Source organism: Colobus angolensis, unplaced genomic scaffold (assembly GCF_000951035.1).
Source record: "Colobus angolensis palliatus isolate OR3802 unplaced genomic scaffold, Cang.pa_1.0 Scaffold23, whole genome shotgun sequence".
NCBI classification, from domain to species: Eukaryota; Metazoa; Chordata; class Mammalia; order Primates; family Cercopithecidae; genus Colobus; species Colobus angolensis.
The window spans coordinates 13,405,697-13,424,141 of record NW_012115488.1 but is presented as its reverse complement, the minus strand read 5'-3'; the positions used below and the strand labels follow the sequence as shown (position 1 = coordinate 13,424,141).

The following is an 18,445-nucleotide window of genomic DNA, read 5'->3' as shown; positions in this document are numbered from 1 at the left end:
TTCTTAAAACATGTAGTATTACGTATCTCGATTATATTAGAGAACAGCCAAAAAATAAAAAAGAAAGCTATAGCTTAGCTTACAAAGTTTTACCTGATCTCTATTATACATGTGCCTTCTTAAGGTACTTTTAATTTTTTCATGTTCAACATCTTTCTTGCAATTGCTTTCTTTTTCTTTCTTGCGTTTTCTCCTCAAAGTATAACTCCTTTGAATATCTTCATCTTTTTTCTTAGTTTCCTTCTACATGTATTTAGACCACAATTAAATCTCAATATCAATGACATATGTTACAAAATCCAAATAAACTGACAAGTGACTTTCACACAAGTATACCACATTAAAAAATAAAGAAGTACGGCCGGGCACGGTGGCTCAAGCCTGTAATCCCAGCACTTTGGGAAGCCAAGGTGGGCGGATCACCTGAGGTCGGGAGTTAGAGACCAGCCTGACCAACATGGAGAAACCCCGTTTCTACTAAAAATACAAAATTAGCCAAGGGTGGTGGCACATGCCTGTAATCCCAGCTACTCGGAAGGCCGAGGGAGGAGAATCACTTGAACCTGGAAGGTGTGGGTTGTGGTAAGCTGAGATTGCACCATTGCACTCCAGCCTGAGCAACTAGAGTGAAACTCCATCTCAAAAAAAATAAAAATAAAAATAAAGAAGCATGTACAACAGAATCTCATCCATTGACAGAGTAGGTGTACATTAGTAAAATATTTTGAAAAAAGTTGGACACTGCCCAGTACAGTTGAACATGCACAGTCTTTATGACCCAGCAACTCTATTCCTAAGAATATACCAACTAAGCTAGAGAAATTACTAAACATGTATCCCAAGAGGTATACAAAATAGTGTTCACATTATTCATAGCAGAATTGTTCATAATTGCAAAAACTTAAAAATCACACACACAAAGCAATAAAAAGAAGCCCAAAGGCTTATCAACAGTAAAATTGATAAAAGATATAATTGTGGCATAGTCAAACAATAAAATTTCATATACACCAGCAAAAGAAGTCTATAATAACAAACTATAAAATGTTCATGAATAGACAAAGCTAAACCATACAGAGTTAGAGATACACACACAGCTGTTAAAATTATAATGAAAAATAGGAAAAGAATTAACACAAATTCTAAGACAAGGATTACTTCCAGGTAAGAGGAACAAAGGGTATGCACTAGAAAATGACACAGCAGGTTGGGCACAGTGGCTCACGTCTGTAATCCAAGCATTTTGGGAGGCCAAGGCAGGCGGATTACAAGGTCAAGAGATCAAGACCATCCTGGCCAACATGGTGAAACTCCGTCTCTACTAAAAAAATTACAAAAATTAGCCAGGTGTGGGGGCGTGTGCCTGCAGTCCCAGCTACGCAGGAGGCTGAGGCAGGAGAATTGCTTGAACCCATGAGGCAGAGGTTGCAGTAAGCTGAGACTGTGCCACTACACTCCAGCCTGGTGACAGAGCAAGACTCCATCTCAAAAAAAGAAAAAAGAAAATGATATAGCAGGTCTTAGAAAACTGATAATGTTCTATTTCTTAATCTAGCTATTGGATACATAATAACTCATTTTTATATATTTTTTAAAAGCTGAAGAAAACTGTTCTATAAACACTACATATATTAAAAATAAATAAATTATTTTTAATTTAGAAAGTTGTACCTGATTTTCATATGTATGACTTCCAAAGGTATTTCCCATTTTCACAAATTTCAAATCTTTACTGGAACCACTGAATTTTTCTTTTTTGTGATGTTCACTCGAAATAGAACCAACATTAACATCTTCATCATGATTTTGCATTTCTTTCTGCATGTTTGTAAAAGCAATTTAGTTAAGACTGTGGATTAAATATAGCCTTAACACAATCAACACAAGTCACAAAAGAAAAACCCATCCAGGAAAGTAGGTTTTGTAAAATATACATACAAGGTTAAATATAGTAAAGAGCCCTCTGAATTATGTAAGATAAAGCAGAACATAATTGTTTTCAGTTCATAAAGCCTTATAGTACATTAACATATATGCTGTAGTTTACCTATGTGCTTAACTCAGATTAAGGAGTATTAAAAATCATGTTGTTTAATCAGTATACCAAATAGGTATTTTTAAAAAAGGATATTTCTTTTTTTTTTTTTTTTGAGGCGGAGTCTTGCTCTGCCGCCCGGACTGGAGTGCAGTGGCCGGATCTCAGCTCACTGCAAGCTCCGCCTCCCGGGTTTCTGCCATTCTCCTGCCTCAGCCTCCCGAGTAGCTGGGACTACAGGCGCCCGCCACCTCGCCCGGCTAGTTTTTGTATTTTTAGTAGAGACGGGGTTTCACCGTGTTAGCCAGGATGGTCTCGATCTCCTGACCTCGTGATCTGCCCGTCTCGGCCTCCCAAAGTGCTGGGATTACAGGCTTGAGCCACCGCGCCCGGCCAAAAAAGGATATTTCTACTTGAATTTCACATATATAATTTGAATCCTAAAAAGAACTCAAGAAGACATATATACAGTCATGCATTGCTTAACGATGGGGATATGTTTTGAGAAGTACATCGTTAGGTGATTTCATCACTGTGTGAACATCAGAGTCTACCTACACAAACCTAGATGGTATAGTCTACTACACACCTAGTCTATATGGTATGGCCTATTGCTCTTAAGTTATAAATCTTTATGACATGTTACAGTATTAAATGCTATAGGCAATTGCAGCACAATGCTGAGTATTAGTGTATCTAAACATAGAAACGATAAGTAAAAATATGGTATTATAATCTTATGGGACCACTGCCATATATGGGGTCCGTTGTTGACCAAAACATCACTATGTGTACATGACTGTAGATGTATTTTAACAATTTCCATTTATATTAAATGTCTATTTTTTTGCCATGTTTATTCAAAACTAAATTTATTTTAATAACTCCATCATCATTTTATATTCCTCTCTATATGTAAAAATGCTATATACTGTGGTTTACAATGCATATTTCACAACAGGCACATCAACACAAAAAGGCTTCTCTTAAAACATGCACATATAGTAAATTACAAAAAGTAGTCAGAAGTCACATAAATATCAATATACACTGGAAAAGTCAGAAAAAATGCAAAAATATTTTAAGTTTGGAAAGTTTTAGCAAATCTTGCCATATATAATTTCTTAAGGAACTATGCAATTTTAAAAGTTCCAAATTATTCCTAGAATTACCTTTCAAAAGTACTTGACAGATATGGTAAAAACAATTTATTTTGAATTTCTTCCTAGTTATACATAAAACTTTTAGTTTAGACTAATAATTATCAAGTTAATAATTTGATAAATTAACCAAATAGATTGCTTCATAAAACACAATATGAAACGGAACATAACTGAACATTAGCCCTTCTAGAGCAGAACTAATAATGTCCTTTTTGTGGTTGCTACTGCTTTTTGAAAAGTTGTACTTGACAGCCACCATATATGCTTTCTTGAGGTACTTTTCATTGCTCCAAGTTCAAAGTCCTTCCTGTTTTATTGTTTTACAAGTTAATCAAACTAGAATTCATTTGTGTATTTTTAAATTTTATTCTATATAAATACTTGAATTTACATGAATTATAAATATATATTGTGCTCTCAGGTAAGAAAAATGCTTTATAAGACACACATGTTACCTAAACATACAATTTTTAAGTAATTACCATGTGTTGAGAACATACTATATATAAGGAACTCTGTATATTTCTAGACGCATACAAACATTACTTCATCAACAAGAGTTCCAAAGCAGAGACATAGGACAATTTCCTAACATGTTCAAGTCATGGACTATCAACACGTGGTTCAAACACCAGCCTTCTGATTCCAAAATCTGTTTTTTCCACCATACTTTGCCTCTCAAACAATTCTGTAAGACACATCAGAAATGTATGTTTTCCAGCCTATAAAGTTTACCTGGGTTCTATACATGGTCTCTTTTAAGGCACCTTTCATTTCAAGAAATCCTGCATCTTTCCTGAAATCTTTGTTTTTTTCTTCATTGCTATGTTCAGTCCAAACAGAATTGGTTTGGGAATCTTCATCATTCTGAATTTCTTTCTGTATGTATGTAAAAATGGTTTAGGCAATCATCTAACTGTATTTTCAATACTGTGTACATTTTATGGTATTCAGCCTTAACTATAATTACATAATACTTTGTTAGTCAAACAAGTAGGTAAAATGCACCCTCTTAAATCAAAGGATATTAAACATTGATAAAAATCTTTCAGGGAAAAAATTCTTAGAGCAAAGGTCCTGAATAATTAGAGTGATTTCTGCATTTCACAAGAAAAGGTAATGCTTTGTTGATCTACTAACAAGTCATTTTTATGAACAACCAAGAACAAAAATATTTTATCTAGTCCCTGTTCAAGCTAAAGTTACAATCTAGATTTTACAAATCATCAATTATAGATAGACTTTTTCTTGGATTATTTTTCAGTTTTTTACTGGTAAGACTTCTCACTTGCAAGTATACCTCACACAGAGAGGAAAAGGTTATACAATACTTTTACTTGAACAGCAATGAACAACAATTATCTTAACGTAGCTCTATCTCAAACAACTAAATTTCTCTTGTCAAGGAACCCAAACTGAATTCATAAATTAACTTCTAATAATTACTTTAAAATTTATTGCATATAGACTTATACATATAATTCTGTAAGTTTAGTAATATAAACAGCTGGGAGTAAAAGTGAGTTCATGACAGTTCCCAAAATGTACTTATGAGAGGCTGTTCAGGCTGGGCACGGTGGCTCATGCCTGTAATCCCAGCACTTTGGGAGGCTGAGGCGGACAGGTCACGAGGTCAGAAGACCAAGACCATCCTGCCCAACATGGTGAAACCCTGTCTCTACTAAAAATAGAACAATTAGCTGGCCGTGGTGGCGCGTGCCTGTAGTCCCAGCTACTAGGGAGGCTGAGGCAGGAGAATAGCTTGAACCTGGGAGGTGGAGGCTGCAGTGAGCCGAGATCACACCACTGTACTCCAGCCTGGGTGACAGAGTGAGACTGCGTCTAAAAAAAAAAAAAGAAAGGCTGTTTTCAGAGATTCACAATCTCTACCCAAAGAGACTGAAGAATCACAGTCTTCCTAGGGAACAATTATAAAAAACCAAAAATGTGTTAAGATCTATAATGTGATCTTTAGTTCCCTCTCACTCACACTTGGCTTCCTATGTTAAAATGAGGGCCGTCCTTTTAGCAGGCTGCAATCTTGAAACCACAGAAAAATCCCTGCGAATAGCTGATTGAATTTCTTTTTCAGTAACTCAGAAAGGTGAAATTGAAAAGTAAGAAAATAAAGACTTTTCTCCCTTCCTATTCCTGGGACCAAAGAATGTATCAACAACAATTTCTGTTAAGGGCAGCTTGTAGGTGGGGGGAAACGAGTTTCTGGCTTTAAATTTTACATGGTTGGCAATGGGAGGATAAATCCATAGGCTTAGGTCCTCAAAAAATGTCCAGAATACAGGATGAATTAATCCCATATACATTCTCGTTAAGGAGAATGCAAGGGAACATACCACTATCATCAGCAACAAGGCAAGAAATAAACTGTTTCTTAATCCTGAATATATTTACTTATGTGTCCATTTCAGATGCTACATATGAATCTGTAAATTAGGATATGTGATACTAGTACCCTATGTAAGTTAAGTATTTAAAAATCACAACCTGATACAGAAGGTATAACATTTGAAAGTTCTGAAATTAAATAATCTATTTTCGATACAGCTAAACAAATGATCCACATATATTTTTCTCTAAGCCACTAATACTGTCTAATTGGTGACTCTTATGAAATATAAAGAAATTATTTAACTATAAATATTCATTTTTATTCCTTATAAGTATCTTAGTGTCAACTTATGTACTAGGCATTGGGTTAGTTGTTTGCCTCCTTTTATAATCTAGGAAAGCCAGTCCAAGACTAGTATATTTTATACAGTATAGTGCTATGCACTAAAGAATAACTAAAAGCCTGCTTAATCAGCTACTTATTCTGTCATCTAGGAGTAGGGCAACACAGTTGTGGCAATGAGAGTTGGCTTTTGATTCTGATATTTGACTTAGTTTCCTATTTTTGGCTGGGTATAATTGATATGCTCTGGTCTCCAGGTCTTATTCCAGTATTCAGCCAAAGCATCAGTCACAAAACTTGAATGAACTCATTAGAGCAGATGCATAAGAAGAGACAGATAAATCAAGAAAGGGAGTCCTTTGAGTGCTACTTGGTTCTTAACTTGTACTTACACCCTGATGCTTAAATAGCATTTCATAATCCTATGACTAGATATTCGTTTATGGTATCGATTACAGCATTTATTATTTCTTAACTACCTACAAAGAGACTAGAAATCCAATAATACTCAAAATGGGGAGACGAAAAGGATCCAGGAAAGGAAGATTTGAGGAAAGCAGCCTTAAAATTGATTGAGTGGTTGGCTTTAAGTTTCTGCTCTGATACATGACGGCTGTGGGATCTTGGGCAAGTTACTTACCCTCATTTTACCTCGAAATTTATCCCGAACAGTAAATGGAGTCATAATACACACCACACATGAACATGAGGTTTAAATATGACTAAGCATGTAAAATGCTTAAAATACTGTCTGACCCATAATAATCACTCAGCAACTATTACTCAAAGCAGTAATAGTAATAATTCTCACAACCACCAAAGCAATGCAGTATTAGCTTCTATACGCAAAGGGAGAAAGTAAGGGACACAATACATGACTTTCCTATGGTCACAGTACTACATGATAAATCTGGATCACAGATTAGTTGATCTGGCTCAAAAAGTCTATGCTGTTTCTGTTATTCCTAACATATTCCCATAAGACTGCTGTAGTTCATTTTTCTTTCTTAAGCAGTCAAGGTAAGTTTTCAGTATTCCTAGGTAGCCTCTCATTTTTATGAAACCTTCCTTGGGCCAAACAATTGAGATATGTTAGTCATTTGTTCCTCTGTATTCCTGTAGCTTGCATAGTTTTACAAATGTGTGATTCATATGAATTGCAAGTAACAGTGTTCACGCTCTTCCTCTGTCACTAATAGTAAGCATCTCAAAGTGTGATATATGGTCTTATTCATTTTCATATCCCTAGTGCATTGCATAATGCCTGGTACAGCTATGGTCTTCAATAAATATCTATAAAGCTGAAATAAATAGATTTCTAATTCTGGTACTCAGAAGCTTTTCAAAAACTGTAAGAGGGTTAAACAAAACTTTTTTTAAAAAATATTACTTTAAAAAAAGTGGGGGGAGGCCGGGCGCGGTGGCTCAAGCCTGTAATCCCAGCACTTTGGGAGGCCGAGGCGGGTGGATCACGAGGTCAGGAGATCGAGACCATCCTGGCTAACACGGTGAAACCCCGTCTCTACTAAAAATACAAAAAACTAGCCGGGCGAGGTGGCGGGCACCTGTAGTCCCAGCTACTCGGGAGGCTGAGGCAGGAGAATGGCATAAACCCGGGAGGCGGAGCTTGCAGTGAGCCGAGATCGCGCCACTGCACTCTAGCCTGGGTGACAGAGCAAGACTCCGTCTCAAAAAAAAAAAAAAAAAAAAAACGGGGGTGGGGGGACAAGGTCTCACTCTGTTGCTCAGGCTGGAGGGCAGTGACACAATCATAGTGCTAACTGCAGCCTCAACATCCTGGACTAAAGCAATCCTGCCTCAGCTTTAGAGTAGCTAGAACTATAGGTGTGTGCCACCACACCCAGCAGATTTTTAAAATTTTTTGTAGACATGGAGTCTTGATACGTTACAAACTCCTAACCTCAAGTGATCCTCCTGCCTCAGCCTCACAAAGTGCCGGGATTACAGAACCACCACACCTGGCTTGTTACTATTAACTCACTCATTTTACATGGCAGCTCTTCTTGGATGACACTTCAAAATCCATCTAATGAGGATTGTAATGAGATCATTCAATATATGATCTATATTGAAGAAATGAAAGACACTGAAATACAGTTAACTTTCTAATTTCTTTTCTTCTGTGATCAGAAGTGATCACAATATGTCTTTCTTATTTGGACTGGTTATGAACTCTCAGCTGTTCGATTCAGAACTCACAAAACAATGTATTCTAAAACCAAATATAAGTTTGAGATTATCTGCTGTTTTGGTTGATACACTATTGCTGTCCCCTACTATTTCAGCAGCCGGATATGAATGTTGTTAGAATACTGCAAAATAAGATTGTAGATAATGCACAGTATATGTTGCACTTTAAGCATTATTTTCCAAGTAAAAAAGAAAATTAATATACCTTTACTAATCTAGTTAAGAACAACTTTCGTACTGTTCATAGTTAATACTACATGTAAACTATTCAGAGAAGTCTATCAGATAGTGTGCTTTTGGTTGCAAATAATAGAAAACCAACCCAAACTAACTTAAACAACATGGAAATGAATTACCACGCAGAAGAGCAATGTGGTCTAATGGTAAAACAGTTTTCAGTGTCGTTTAATCCAGCACTTAAGTAGCGCCAGGGTCTAGATTCTGTCACTACATTCTGCTAACTACAGGGCTGGTTTCACCATAAGGCTAGTTCTTTTCATGGTTAACCAGTAGTATTTCAGGCTACATTCTTCTGTGTTCATATCTAGCAGGAGTCAGCCCGTCAGTGGCTTTCTTCTCATTATGAGAAAGCAACTTCCTAGAAGCTCTTACATACCTCTTTTCCTTACCCATTGATCAGAATTGGTTCACATGCTCATTCCTAACTAATGACTGTTGAGGACAATGAGATTATCCATAGTCCAAGCAGACCCATTCCTTGAACTAAGGTCAAATTTCCAATATACATTGCTGCTACTCATTAGGGAAAGGCAACTACATAATGATACATTGCACGTATTTTTGGAAGACTCAAACATCTTTCACAAATTCTCTATTAACAAATATTGAATGAGAACCCATGTGCCAGGCTCTTTGCGAGGTGATCAGAATATAAAAATGGAAAAGACAGACATGACGCCTGATGACAAGGAGCTTTTGGTCTATATGGGGAAACAGACATTAACCAAATAATCAGTCAATTACTTAACTGTAATTGTAGGGAGTACCAAGCTAAATAATGCTATGAGAATACATAGGTGAATTTCACTGAGTAAGGGGATCAAGGAGGCTTCCCTGTAGAGTAACACTGTAAGAGGAACCTGAAACACGAGCAGAAGGCAGGAAGACCCAGAGAGTGAAGGTGTAGTGGAGAGTAACTTTTCAGGAGGAGAAAATATCTTTTGAGAAGACACTGAGTTGGGAGTAGCTTAGCTTATTTAAGAAACTGGGAGAAGGAGTTTTCATATAGCATAGTGAGCATAGACAAGAGTGAAGCAGGATACAACTGAAAAGATAGAAATGACAGGAATCCTGTGGGAACTTGTAAGCCATATTAGAGATTCAGCACTTTGTCCTAAGAGCAATGGAAAGTCATTGAAGGGCTTTACATAGATGAATGACAGGATGAACATTGTTTCAGAAACAGCATTTTGATTGCTCTTTCTGAATGAACTAGAATACACTAAAGGAAAAGGAAAGAGTAACTAGGAAATTAGAGTAAAAAGGCAGAGTTACAGGAAGAATAATCATAAGCCTATTCCAGGAGTGCTGAGGAAAGATGATAAACTCAGTATGATGTTAGTACAGAAGTGCAGAGGAAACATGGCAAATTCAGTATGAAGTTAGTACAGAAGGAGAGAAGTAGCTTGATTCAAGAAACATTTGTGATAAAATCAATAAGACTTAGTAAGTTGACAGATGTGAGCAGTAAGGGAAAGAAAGATTTTAAGTGTAATTCCCAGATCTCTGACATAAAGTATCAGATAAAACATAATGGTATCTACAAGATGGGAAACAATGAAGATGATTTTTTCCTGTATCAAGGTTGTTTTTGGACATACTAAGGGTTCTCTTCTACCCTGAGTGCTCTTAAAATTCTTGTTTGCATGACAGTTTCTTCTAGGGTTTGATGCCCATTCAAACAACTTGAGGAGCATTATCCAGACCAAGTAAGGAGGAGTAGGTAGGGGAATAGGACAGGACAGTTATTTATAAACCCTTAGAAATAGCTCTCTCTTTTCCAAAGGAAAAATAACCCCCAAATTCTCATATAATACTATATAATACTATATATTCTACTATTTTATTTATACTGACATTAAAATACTTAATGTTGAACAAGTAAGCTTCTTTCAAATCTATAGGAAGTATGCATGAATATTTAAGTAATTGACAGCCATTGACTTTTAAAAGTATCATTTAAATTACTATCAATATATTTTCAAAATTTAGACCACAACTTTAATATATATTTTACTATATTGGTATTTTATAAAATGAATGCATGAAACAAAATAAAATGTTTACTGTTTATTTTACTTACCTCTAAAAGAAAATCCCCTAGATACTGAATTGGATAAAATGGAGCCTTAAAGTTATCTTTTTCTTTCTCAGCTTTAATTCTTGCATTACTGGCAATCACATGAGTTATTCCACTTGGTGAACTTTTTGGTAAAATAACATTTGCCTTTCCAGCCTCCAAAACTCTAAATAAAAATGTAAATGGTATAAAAGTATTAGAAAATTTGAGTTTGTTTAGTCAAATTATCTAAATTAATTATTTCTTAGGAGTATGAATGGACTTTTCTAATAGGGACTAATTTTCTTTGGGCAATTGAGGATCACAGAGAATACTGCAGTAATTTCTTAAATTATAAATTGTTCAGAGCAGATATTCAAGAAGTCATAGTAGTCTTTCTACCCATCCATTTCTTAATAAAGGAAAGGCTTTTAGGGATCAAGAATATTAAAGTATTCCCTAAGGAAAAGTCATGTCAATAAACCAAAAGAATAATGAAAGAAGTCTAAGAAAGCAGCTATCCTCAAAGGTAATGTACTCCCAAGAAAGTAATTCCGGACCACAAAATATGGAACCAGTTGCAAACACTCCTAAAAAGTTAGCTTTCAAAAAATTTTAGCCTTGAACTACTTAAAAAAAAAATTAGCCTTGATCTATGTTAAGAAATACATTTTATAAAATAAAAAAAAATAGAAAAAAACAAATTAAAAAATACATTTTACATTTACACTAAGAGGACACACACAAGGAGAGACATACATCACAAAAGTTTCATGAAGTTCTGCTTCTGCTTAGGCTTTAGAAAGCCACAAGAGAGGCTACCACCTAACAATAAGAAAAAGCCAAATAATCTACAAAATCCTAACTTTTACTGACCCCATCAGAAAACCAAGGTAACAAGTCAACCTAGTAAGGTGATTTCTGAAGAGAGATAAGCTCTTTTATGAAGAGACTGGATGCCCAAACTATTTCACTTTTGGCAGATCAAAGGAGCAACACATCTCCCATAAAAACATGTAAAAATTAAGTGGTTTACAAAATTTAGGGGCAACTATAGCTAGCATCACAGTTCAGAAAACTGAAAGTCTGTGACATAAGAGAAACCTGTCCTTGCTAGCAAGCACTTTACGACATGACTCCATTAAATGCTCATGAAAAAGACTAAGGGCTGGTGAGAAATGCAGGGAGCTCTCCTTGACAGCATAAGTGGGCCAGTGGTGACTGGCTGCCATTAACGGATAGATATAAAACCAGGTCCACTTCTCCAGACCGTTCTCTCATATAGAGCAAAAGCCTTAAGTCATCTGGGTAAGAAAAGACAGTCTTGCCCTCAGACCTAGGAAAAGATATACTTCTTCTCTTGGAGGGGTAGAAATAAAACTTACCTGCCCTTAGGGAAGGGTTAGGAAAATCTGCTGCTGCCCAGTTGGGGAAAAATACCCAGCTTCTGGATAAGGGATAGAAGCAAAAAACATTTTCCCTGAAGGAGCAGCAGTAATGTCACTTAGGTCCCAGATCTTGTATCAATACACAGCAGAGATCTAATACTGGAGGAGAGGCTGGAAACACTGTTGCCCAGGCCACTGCCTATATGTACAAGGCAGAATTTAGCTGCCATGGAAGGCTGATACACAAACGCTGAGAAAGACCCAAACCCAGGGACTAATAGTACAGAAAATGCTTAAGGGTGAAATCTGTCTAGCAAAACTGGGAATATATCTATCTACCCACACCCTCGACCTGAAGCTGAGTAACAACAGAGAAACAAAGAGTATGAAAAGAGACCTCTTCTGTGACCTAGTAGTTCAAGGATTGCTGAAAGCTAGGGCAGAGCAGGAATAGTGATGAGAAACCCTCCAGCATTCCAGTCCAGTCCCCATGATAAACACAAAGAAACTGGAGCCCACTGCTGTAAGCTGAAGTGATGCATTGATGGTGATTATAGAAATAACAATACTCAAATTCAGCTGTCTTTTCGTTTTCCGCTGCTATAACAGAATACTGAAGACTTGGCAATTTGTAAGAAAAATAAGTTTTTATCCTTGGACTTTCAGAAACTCTAAGAGCATCTGACGAGGACTTTCCTGCTACATCATCCCATGGAGATAAGCAGAAGAGCAAGAGAGACCATGTAAAAGCTTACTTTTATAATCAAGCCAGTGCCATGATAATGGCATTAATCCCTTATTAAAAGGCACCATCTTCCAATACTGTCACAATGGCAATTAAATTTCAACACGAGTTTTGGAGGGGCAGGGAGGGGGGAAGGGAACAACATTCACCATAGCACTAGCTCAATAACTGACAAGATTAACTCAATCACCCACACTAACCACCTTACAGAAGAGGTGGGCCTACTTTTTGGATGTAAATATTATTCACATCAGCCTCTATCAATATTCTTGTACATATGATACCTGGCATGCAATAAAAAATACTCAACATACAAAACAGGCAAGAAGAAAACCAAACCACTGTCAAGAGAAAGGAATCAACAATATACACTGAAATATGACCCACATGTTGACATGATCAGAAAACAACTTTAACATAACTATGACTGATGTGTTAAAGGAACTAATGGAAAAAGTGGACAACATACTTGAAGAAATGAGGAATTCATTGGAGAGTTCAATGGAAATGGTAGAAATAAAAGGCATTATATCAAAGAATTTCTTTGACAAGCTCATCTGCAGACTGAATACAACTGAAAAAGGAATCACTGAATTTTAAGATTGGTCAATAGAATTATCCCAACTAAAACTTTTTTAAAAAAAAGAATAAATCATGCAATAGTTATTGAAAATAATCAAACAGTTTAAAAAGCATGCAATGGAGTTCCAGAAGAACAACATGAAGGAAGAAATATATAAAAAGATAATGGCTGGAGAGTATCATATTTAATAAAAAAACAAAACACTCCACATACACAAGCTCAGAGATCCTCAAGAAAAATAAATCAATAAAATACACAAACATAAGCACTGTACTACACATCATAATCAAACTAGTAAAAACCAATGGCTAGGAGAAAATCTTAAAGAAAACCAGGGAAGATGAAATGAAACCAAGAGAAGAAAAGAATGACAGTTGACTTCTCATCAGAACTATGTAAGCCAGAAGAAAATGGAACAGAATCTTTATAATTATGAATTAAAATGAAAAAATTGTCGACCCATAATTCTATATGCAGTGAAAATATCTTCCAAAATTAAACACCTTCTCAATTAAAAAATGAGATAAATCATTCCCAGCACACTTACATCATAAGAACTGTTAAAAGGAGTTCTTTAGGCAAAAAAAGTGTGATACCAGAGGAAAATCTGGAGCTACACAAAGAAACTAATAATGCCAGGAAACGGTAAAAATGAAGTCAAATATTGAACATATATTTCATTAAAATCATCTTAAAAGTAAATGACTAGCAAAAGTAAAATATTACCAAAGTATTTGGAAGTTTATAATATAAAAAGGTCAACAATAGAAAAAAGGATAAAAAGAACAAATGGAAATACAGTTGACCCGTGAACAACACAGGTCCAAAAAAGTTACACACCAAGTGTGTCTGCCTCTCCTGCCTCCCCTTCCACCTCTTTTGCCTCTGATGCCCTTGAGACAGGAAAACCAACCCTTCCTACTACTCAGCCTACTCAGCATGAAGGCAACAAGGATGAAGACATTTATGATGATCTACTTTCACTTACTGAATAGTAAATATATTTTCTCTTCCTTATGATTTTTTTATACATATAACAAAATTTATGTTAACTGTTTATGTTATCAGTAAGGCTTCCAGTCAACAGTAGGCTATTAGTAGTTACGTTTATGGAGAGTCAAGTTATACATGAATTTTCAACTGCACAGGGGGTCAGCACTCTAATCCCACATTGTTCAACTGTATATTGTTTTAAGGTTTCTGCACTACATGCAAAAAGATATTATTTGACATTTCACTATGAACAGTTAAAGATGGACACTGTATATACTAGAACAACCATTAAATAAAGAGATCTAATGCAGACATTAAAGGAAACCATTAAAAACACTCAACTAGTGGAAAAGAAGTCAAGGAAAAAGGGAAAGCAGAATGAAGAAATGATGGGATGGCTGGGTGCAGGGGCCCACGCCTGTAATCCCAGCACTTTGGGAGGCCAAGGCCGCCAAATCACCTGAGGTCAGAAGTTCGAGACCAGCCTGGCCAACATGGTGAAACCCTGTCTCTAATAAAAATACAAAAATTAGTCGGGCATGGTGATGTGCACCTGTTATCCCAGTTATTTGGGAGGCTGAGGCAGGAGAATCATTTGAACTCGGGAGGTAGAGGTTGCAGTGAGCCAAGATGGAGCCACTGCACTCCAGCCTGAGTGACAGAGTCAAACTCCATCCAAAAAAAAAAAAAGAAGAAGAAGAAGAAGAAAATAAGGTGAGATGAGAAGAAAATAACCAGCAAGGTACTAGATTTAATTCAATTTGTCAACAATTAAATGTACATGTCCTCAACAATGCAATTAAAGGCAGAAATCGTCAAATTACATTTTTAAGACACAACTCTAGAATGTCTACAAGAAACTCATTTTAAGTAAAAGAATATAAAATGATGTACACACTGATGTTTCTTAAAGGAGCACTAAAGTGGCTATATTAGTATTAGACAAATCCAATTAATATCAAGCCTGGGATACCTGCATAAATCACAGAACTTCATAAAAACAGTGAGAGGGCAAAAACAAACGGTCTCACTTTGACCCATCACACCTTTCCCTTACCCAAGTTGGCACAGTGCCACAGAGAAAGGATTCTCCAGGGCTCACGGTTACTACTGTCGGCAAAGAGAACTGGAGGCGGGCATCGCGCTTTTATAGAATTCTGAGATACATCTCAGGAAGTCCACTCGGGTGTCACTTCAAAGGGAGGACAAGGGGTAATGGCACAGCTAGACAACCTGGGGTCAGATAGAAACAAAGCAAGGAGGTGGAGCTCACAAAAACCAGTGCACAAATCTTGGTGGTGGCATAACACACCTGCCATTAATGGCACCAAATCAGAAGTATCAGTCAACAGCATAGCACCTGCAAAGCTATTGTGGGATGTTCTACCTGGTGTGAATTCCTAGACGGGCAGCCTCCAGGCCCAGCCTCAAACCCTACCCCATGGTCTCACCCAGGGCATGAGACACTCACCACACCACCAAGATAAGAAACCAGGGGCTAGTTATGCCACAACTGGGAATTTCAACAGCACTTTGTGCAGCCTCAACATTCATGCCAAGATTCTTCTTAGGAAGAGAAAGGACCATGACACTGCATTTCGGCAGAGTGGGGACTAGTTCTGCCATATGCGGGAGTTTAAACAGCATTCAGTACAGCCTTAACACACATCCAAAGACTCCATTCAGGGAAGTAGATGCCAACCACAGTGTATTTCAGTTAAGTACAGAGGCTAGTTCTGCCACACTCAGAACTCTGAACAGTGCTCAGCTCAGCTTCAAAGACCACCTCAAGACCCCACCAAGTCTGTGAGGCAAACCCCAGTTGTAATTTGTACTAAGCATAGCAGTTAGGCCCATCCATCTTAAGCAGCAATTCTACTTAATCTTGGAGTACAATCTGCAACCTTGTCCAACTGCAGATCTCAAATATTGGTATACCTAGCCAGGGAATACACCCTGACCCTGGCCCTGGCCCAACTGAAGGCAATTGCAGTGCCTAGCCTGCAGCTCTGCCTGATTGCAAAGCTCAGCCAGTGGTTTTGCCTAACAGCAGAGCCCAGCCAGCACAGTCCTCTCTCCAAAATCAATGCAAAGGTAGCAGCCCAGCCATACAGAGTACCACAAAGCAAGTTCTACCTGTTTGGAGTCATCACCAGCCCATACAGAATCACAAGCAGTGATCTCCCAGTGATCACTAAACAGTGAAATTATATCCCTGCCAAGGAACACCTGTAAAAGCTGGATGAGGTGGCTGTCTCCACAAATGAAGAGACCAATTCAAAAACTCAAAGATTACAAAGAATCAGGGCACCTCCAAAGAAATTTAACAAAGCTCCAACAATGGACCCTAAAGGAATGGAGATCTATAGATCTATAGAAAGAAAGACAAAGAATAATCCCTTTAAAGAAGTTCAGGCCAAGCATAGTGGCCTATGCCTGTAATCCCAGCACTTTGGGAGGCCAAGGCAGGTGGATCACTTAAGGTCAGCAGTTTAAGACCAACCTGGCCAACACGGCAGAACTCCATCTTTGCTAAAATACAAAAAAAATTAGCCAGGCGTGGTGGCCGGTGCCTGTAATCCCAGCTACTCAGGAGGCTGAGGCAGGAGATTCGCTTGAACCCAGGAGAAGAAGGCTGCAGTGAGCCAAGATTGTGCCACTGCCCTCCTGCCTGGGTGACAGGGTGAGGTTCCATCTCAAAAAAAAAAAAAAAAAAAAAAAAAAAAAAAAAAAATCAGTAAAATACAAGACCATACAGACTAAAAAATAAAATATGGAAAACAATACATGAACAAAACAAGAAGTCTGACAAAGAAATAAAAAGAATAAACAAAAACAAAACAGAAATTCTGGAGATGAAGAATATAATTACTAAAGTGAAAAATGCAACAGAAGGCTTCAACAACAGCAGGCTTAATCAAACAGAGGAAAGAATCAGTGAGTTCAAATAATTTTCCAGTCAGCAAAGCAAAAAAACCCAAAAGGATGAAGTCAATGGGAATTATGAGACCTAATAACTGCATAAAATTAGGTCAGCAGAAGACAGAGGAAAGGAACCAGAAAGCATATTTATGGAAATAAGGCTGAAAACTTCTGAAATCTGGGAAAAGATGGCTACATCCAGGGACAAGAAGCACAGTGGTTTCTAATCAAATTTAACCCCAAGGAGTATACCAAGGTACATAATAATCAAATTATCAAAAATCAAAGACAAAAAAAAATTATGAAGGCAGTAGGAGATAAGAAACATATCACATACAAGAGTCTGAACATAATTACCAGTGGATGTGAAAGCAGAAACACTTCAAGTCAGGAAAGAGTCCTATGATATCCTCAAAGTGATAAAGGAAAAAAACTGCCAATACCTTACCTACCTGGCTAAACTGTTCTTTGGAAATAACGGAGAAATTAAAAATTTCCCAAACAAAAACAAAAGTAGTTTATCATGACAAGGCCTGACTGATACGAATTATGAAAGAAAGTTCTTTAAGTTATATCAAAAGGCCACGAATCAATAACATAAAACATACACAAGTGTAAAACTTAATAATCTAAGTAATGTAGAATCATATTCACAATATTCTGAACTAAAATGGTGGTGTGGGAAGCAATTTTACCTCTAGTGCAGTGGTTAATAGACAAATCTATCAAAACAACAATAGCTACAATTGTCAGGGGATACAAATTAGAAAATAATATAAATTCTGACATCAAAACACAAAATGGGGGAGAGTAAACGTGTAGAATTATTATATGTTACCAAAGTTATCAGTTTAACATAGTGTGTTATAAGAATAAAATGTTTTATATAACTACATGGTAACCACAAAGGAAAATCTCTACTAGATACACAAAACATAAGCAGAAGGGAATCAATGCAAACCACTACAGAAAACCATCAAACCAAAATGGAAGACAGTAACATAGGAAGAAACACAGTATATTCAAATAAACTGGAAAACAAACTATAAAATGGCAGTAGTAAGTCCTTACCCACCGATAATTACCCCAAACATAAATGGATTAAATTCTCAAAACAAAAGATACAGAGAGGTTGAATAGATTGAAAAAGAAAAAAAAGAAAAAAAAAAAAAAGCCAACTATGTGCTGCCTACAGGAGACTAACTTCACCTCTAAGGACACACAGAGTGAAAATGAAGGGATGGAAAAGGATACTCCATGTAAATGAAAACCAAGAGAGCAGGACTAGCTACACTCCTCTGAGACAAAATAGAATTTACATTGAAAAACTATAAACATTGGCCGGGTGCGGTGGCTCAAGCCTGTAATCCCAGCACTTTGGGAGGCCGAGACGGGCGGATCATGAGGTCAGGAGATC

General features: G+C 36.9%; 1 protein-coding gene across 2 annotated transcripts in view; it reads right to left on the bottom strand.

Moving 5' to 3' along the window:
* The window catches only part of ANKRD32 (ankyrin repeat domain 32), a 77,959-nt gene that overhangs the window by 42,609 nt on the left and 16,905 nt on the right, over positions 1–18,445 (bottom strand). For both annotated transcript variants that reach the window (XM_011944275.1, XM_011944274.1), the window contains exons 5-8: positions 10,422–10,584; positions 3,934–4,077; positions 1,672–1,818; positions 94–243 (exon numbers count right to left, since the gene is read on the bottom strand). In XM_011944275.1, the coding sequence (XP_011799665.1) occupies positions 94–243; positions 1,672–1,818; positions 3,934–4,077; positions 10,422–10,584 (604 nt within the window). The remainder of the gene's footprint in view (positions 1–93; positions 244–1,671; positions 1,819–3,933; positions 4,078–10,421; positions 10,585–18,445) is intronic.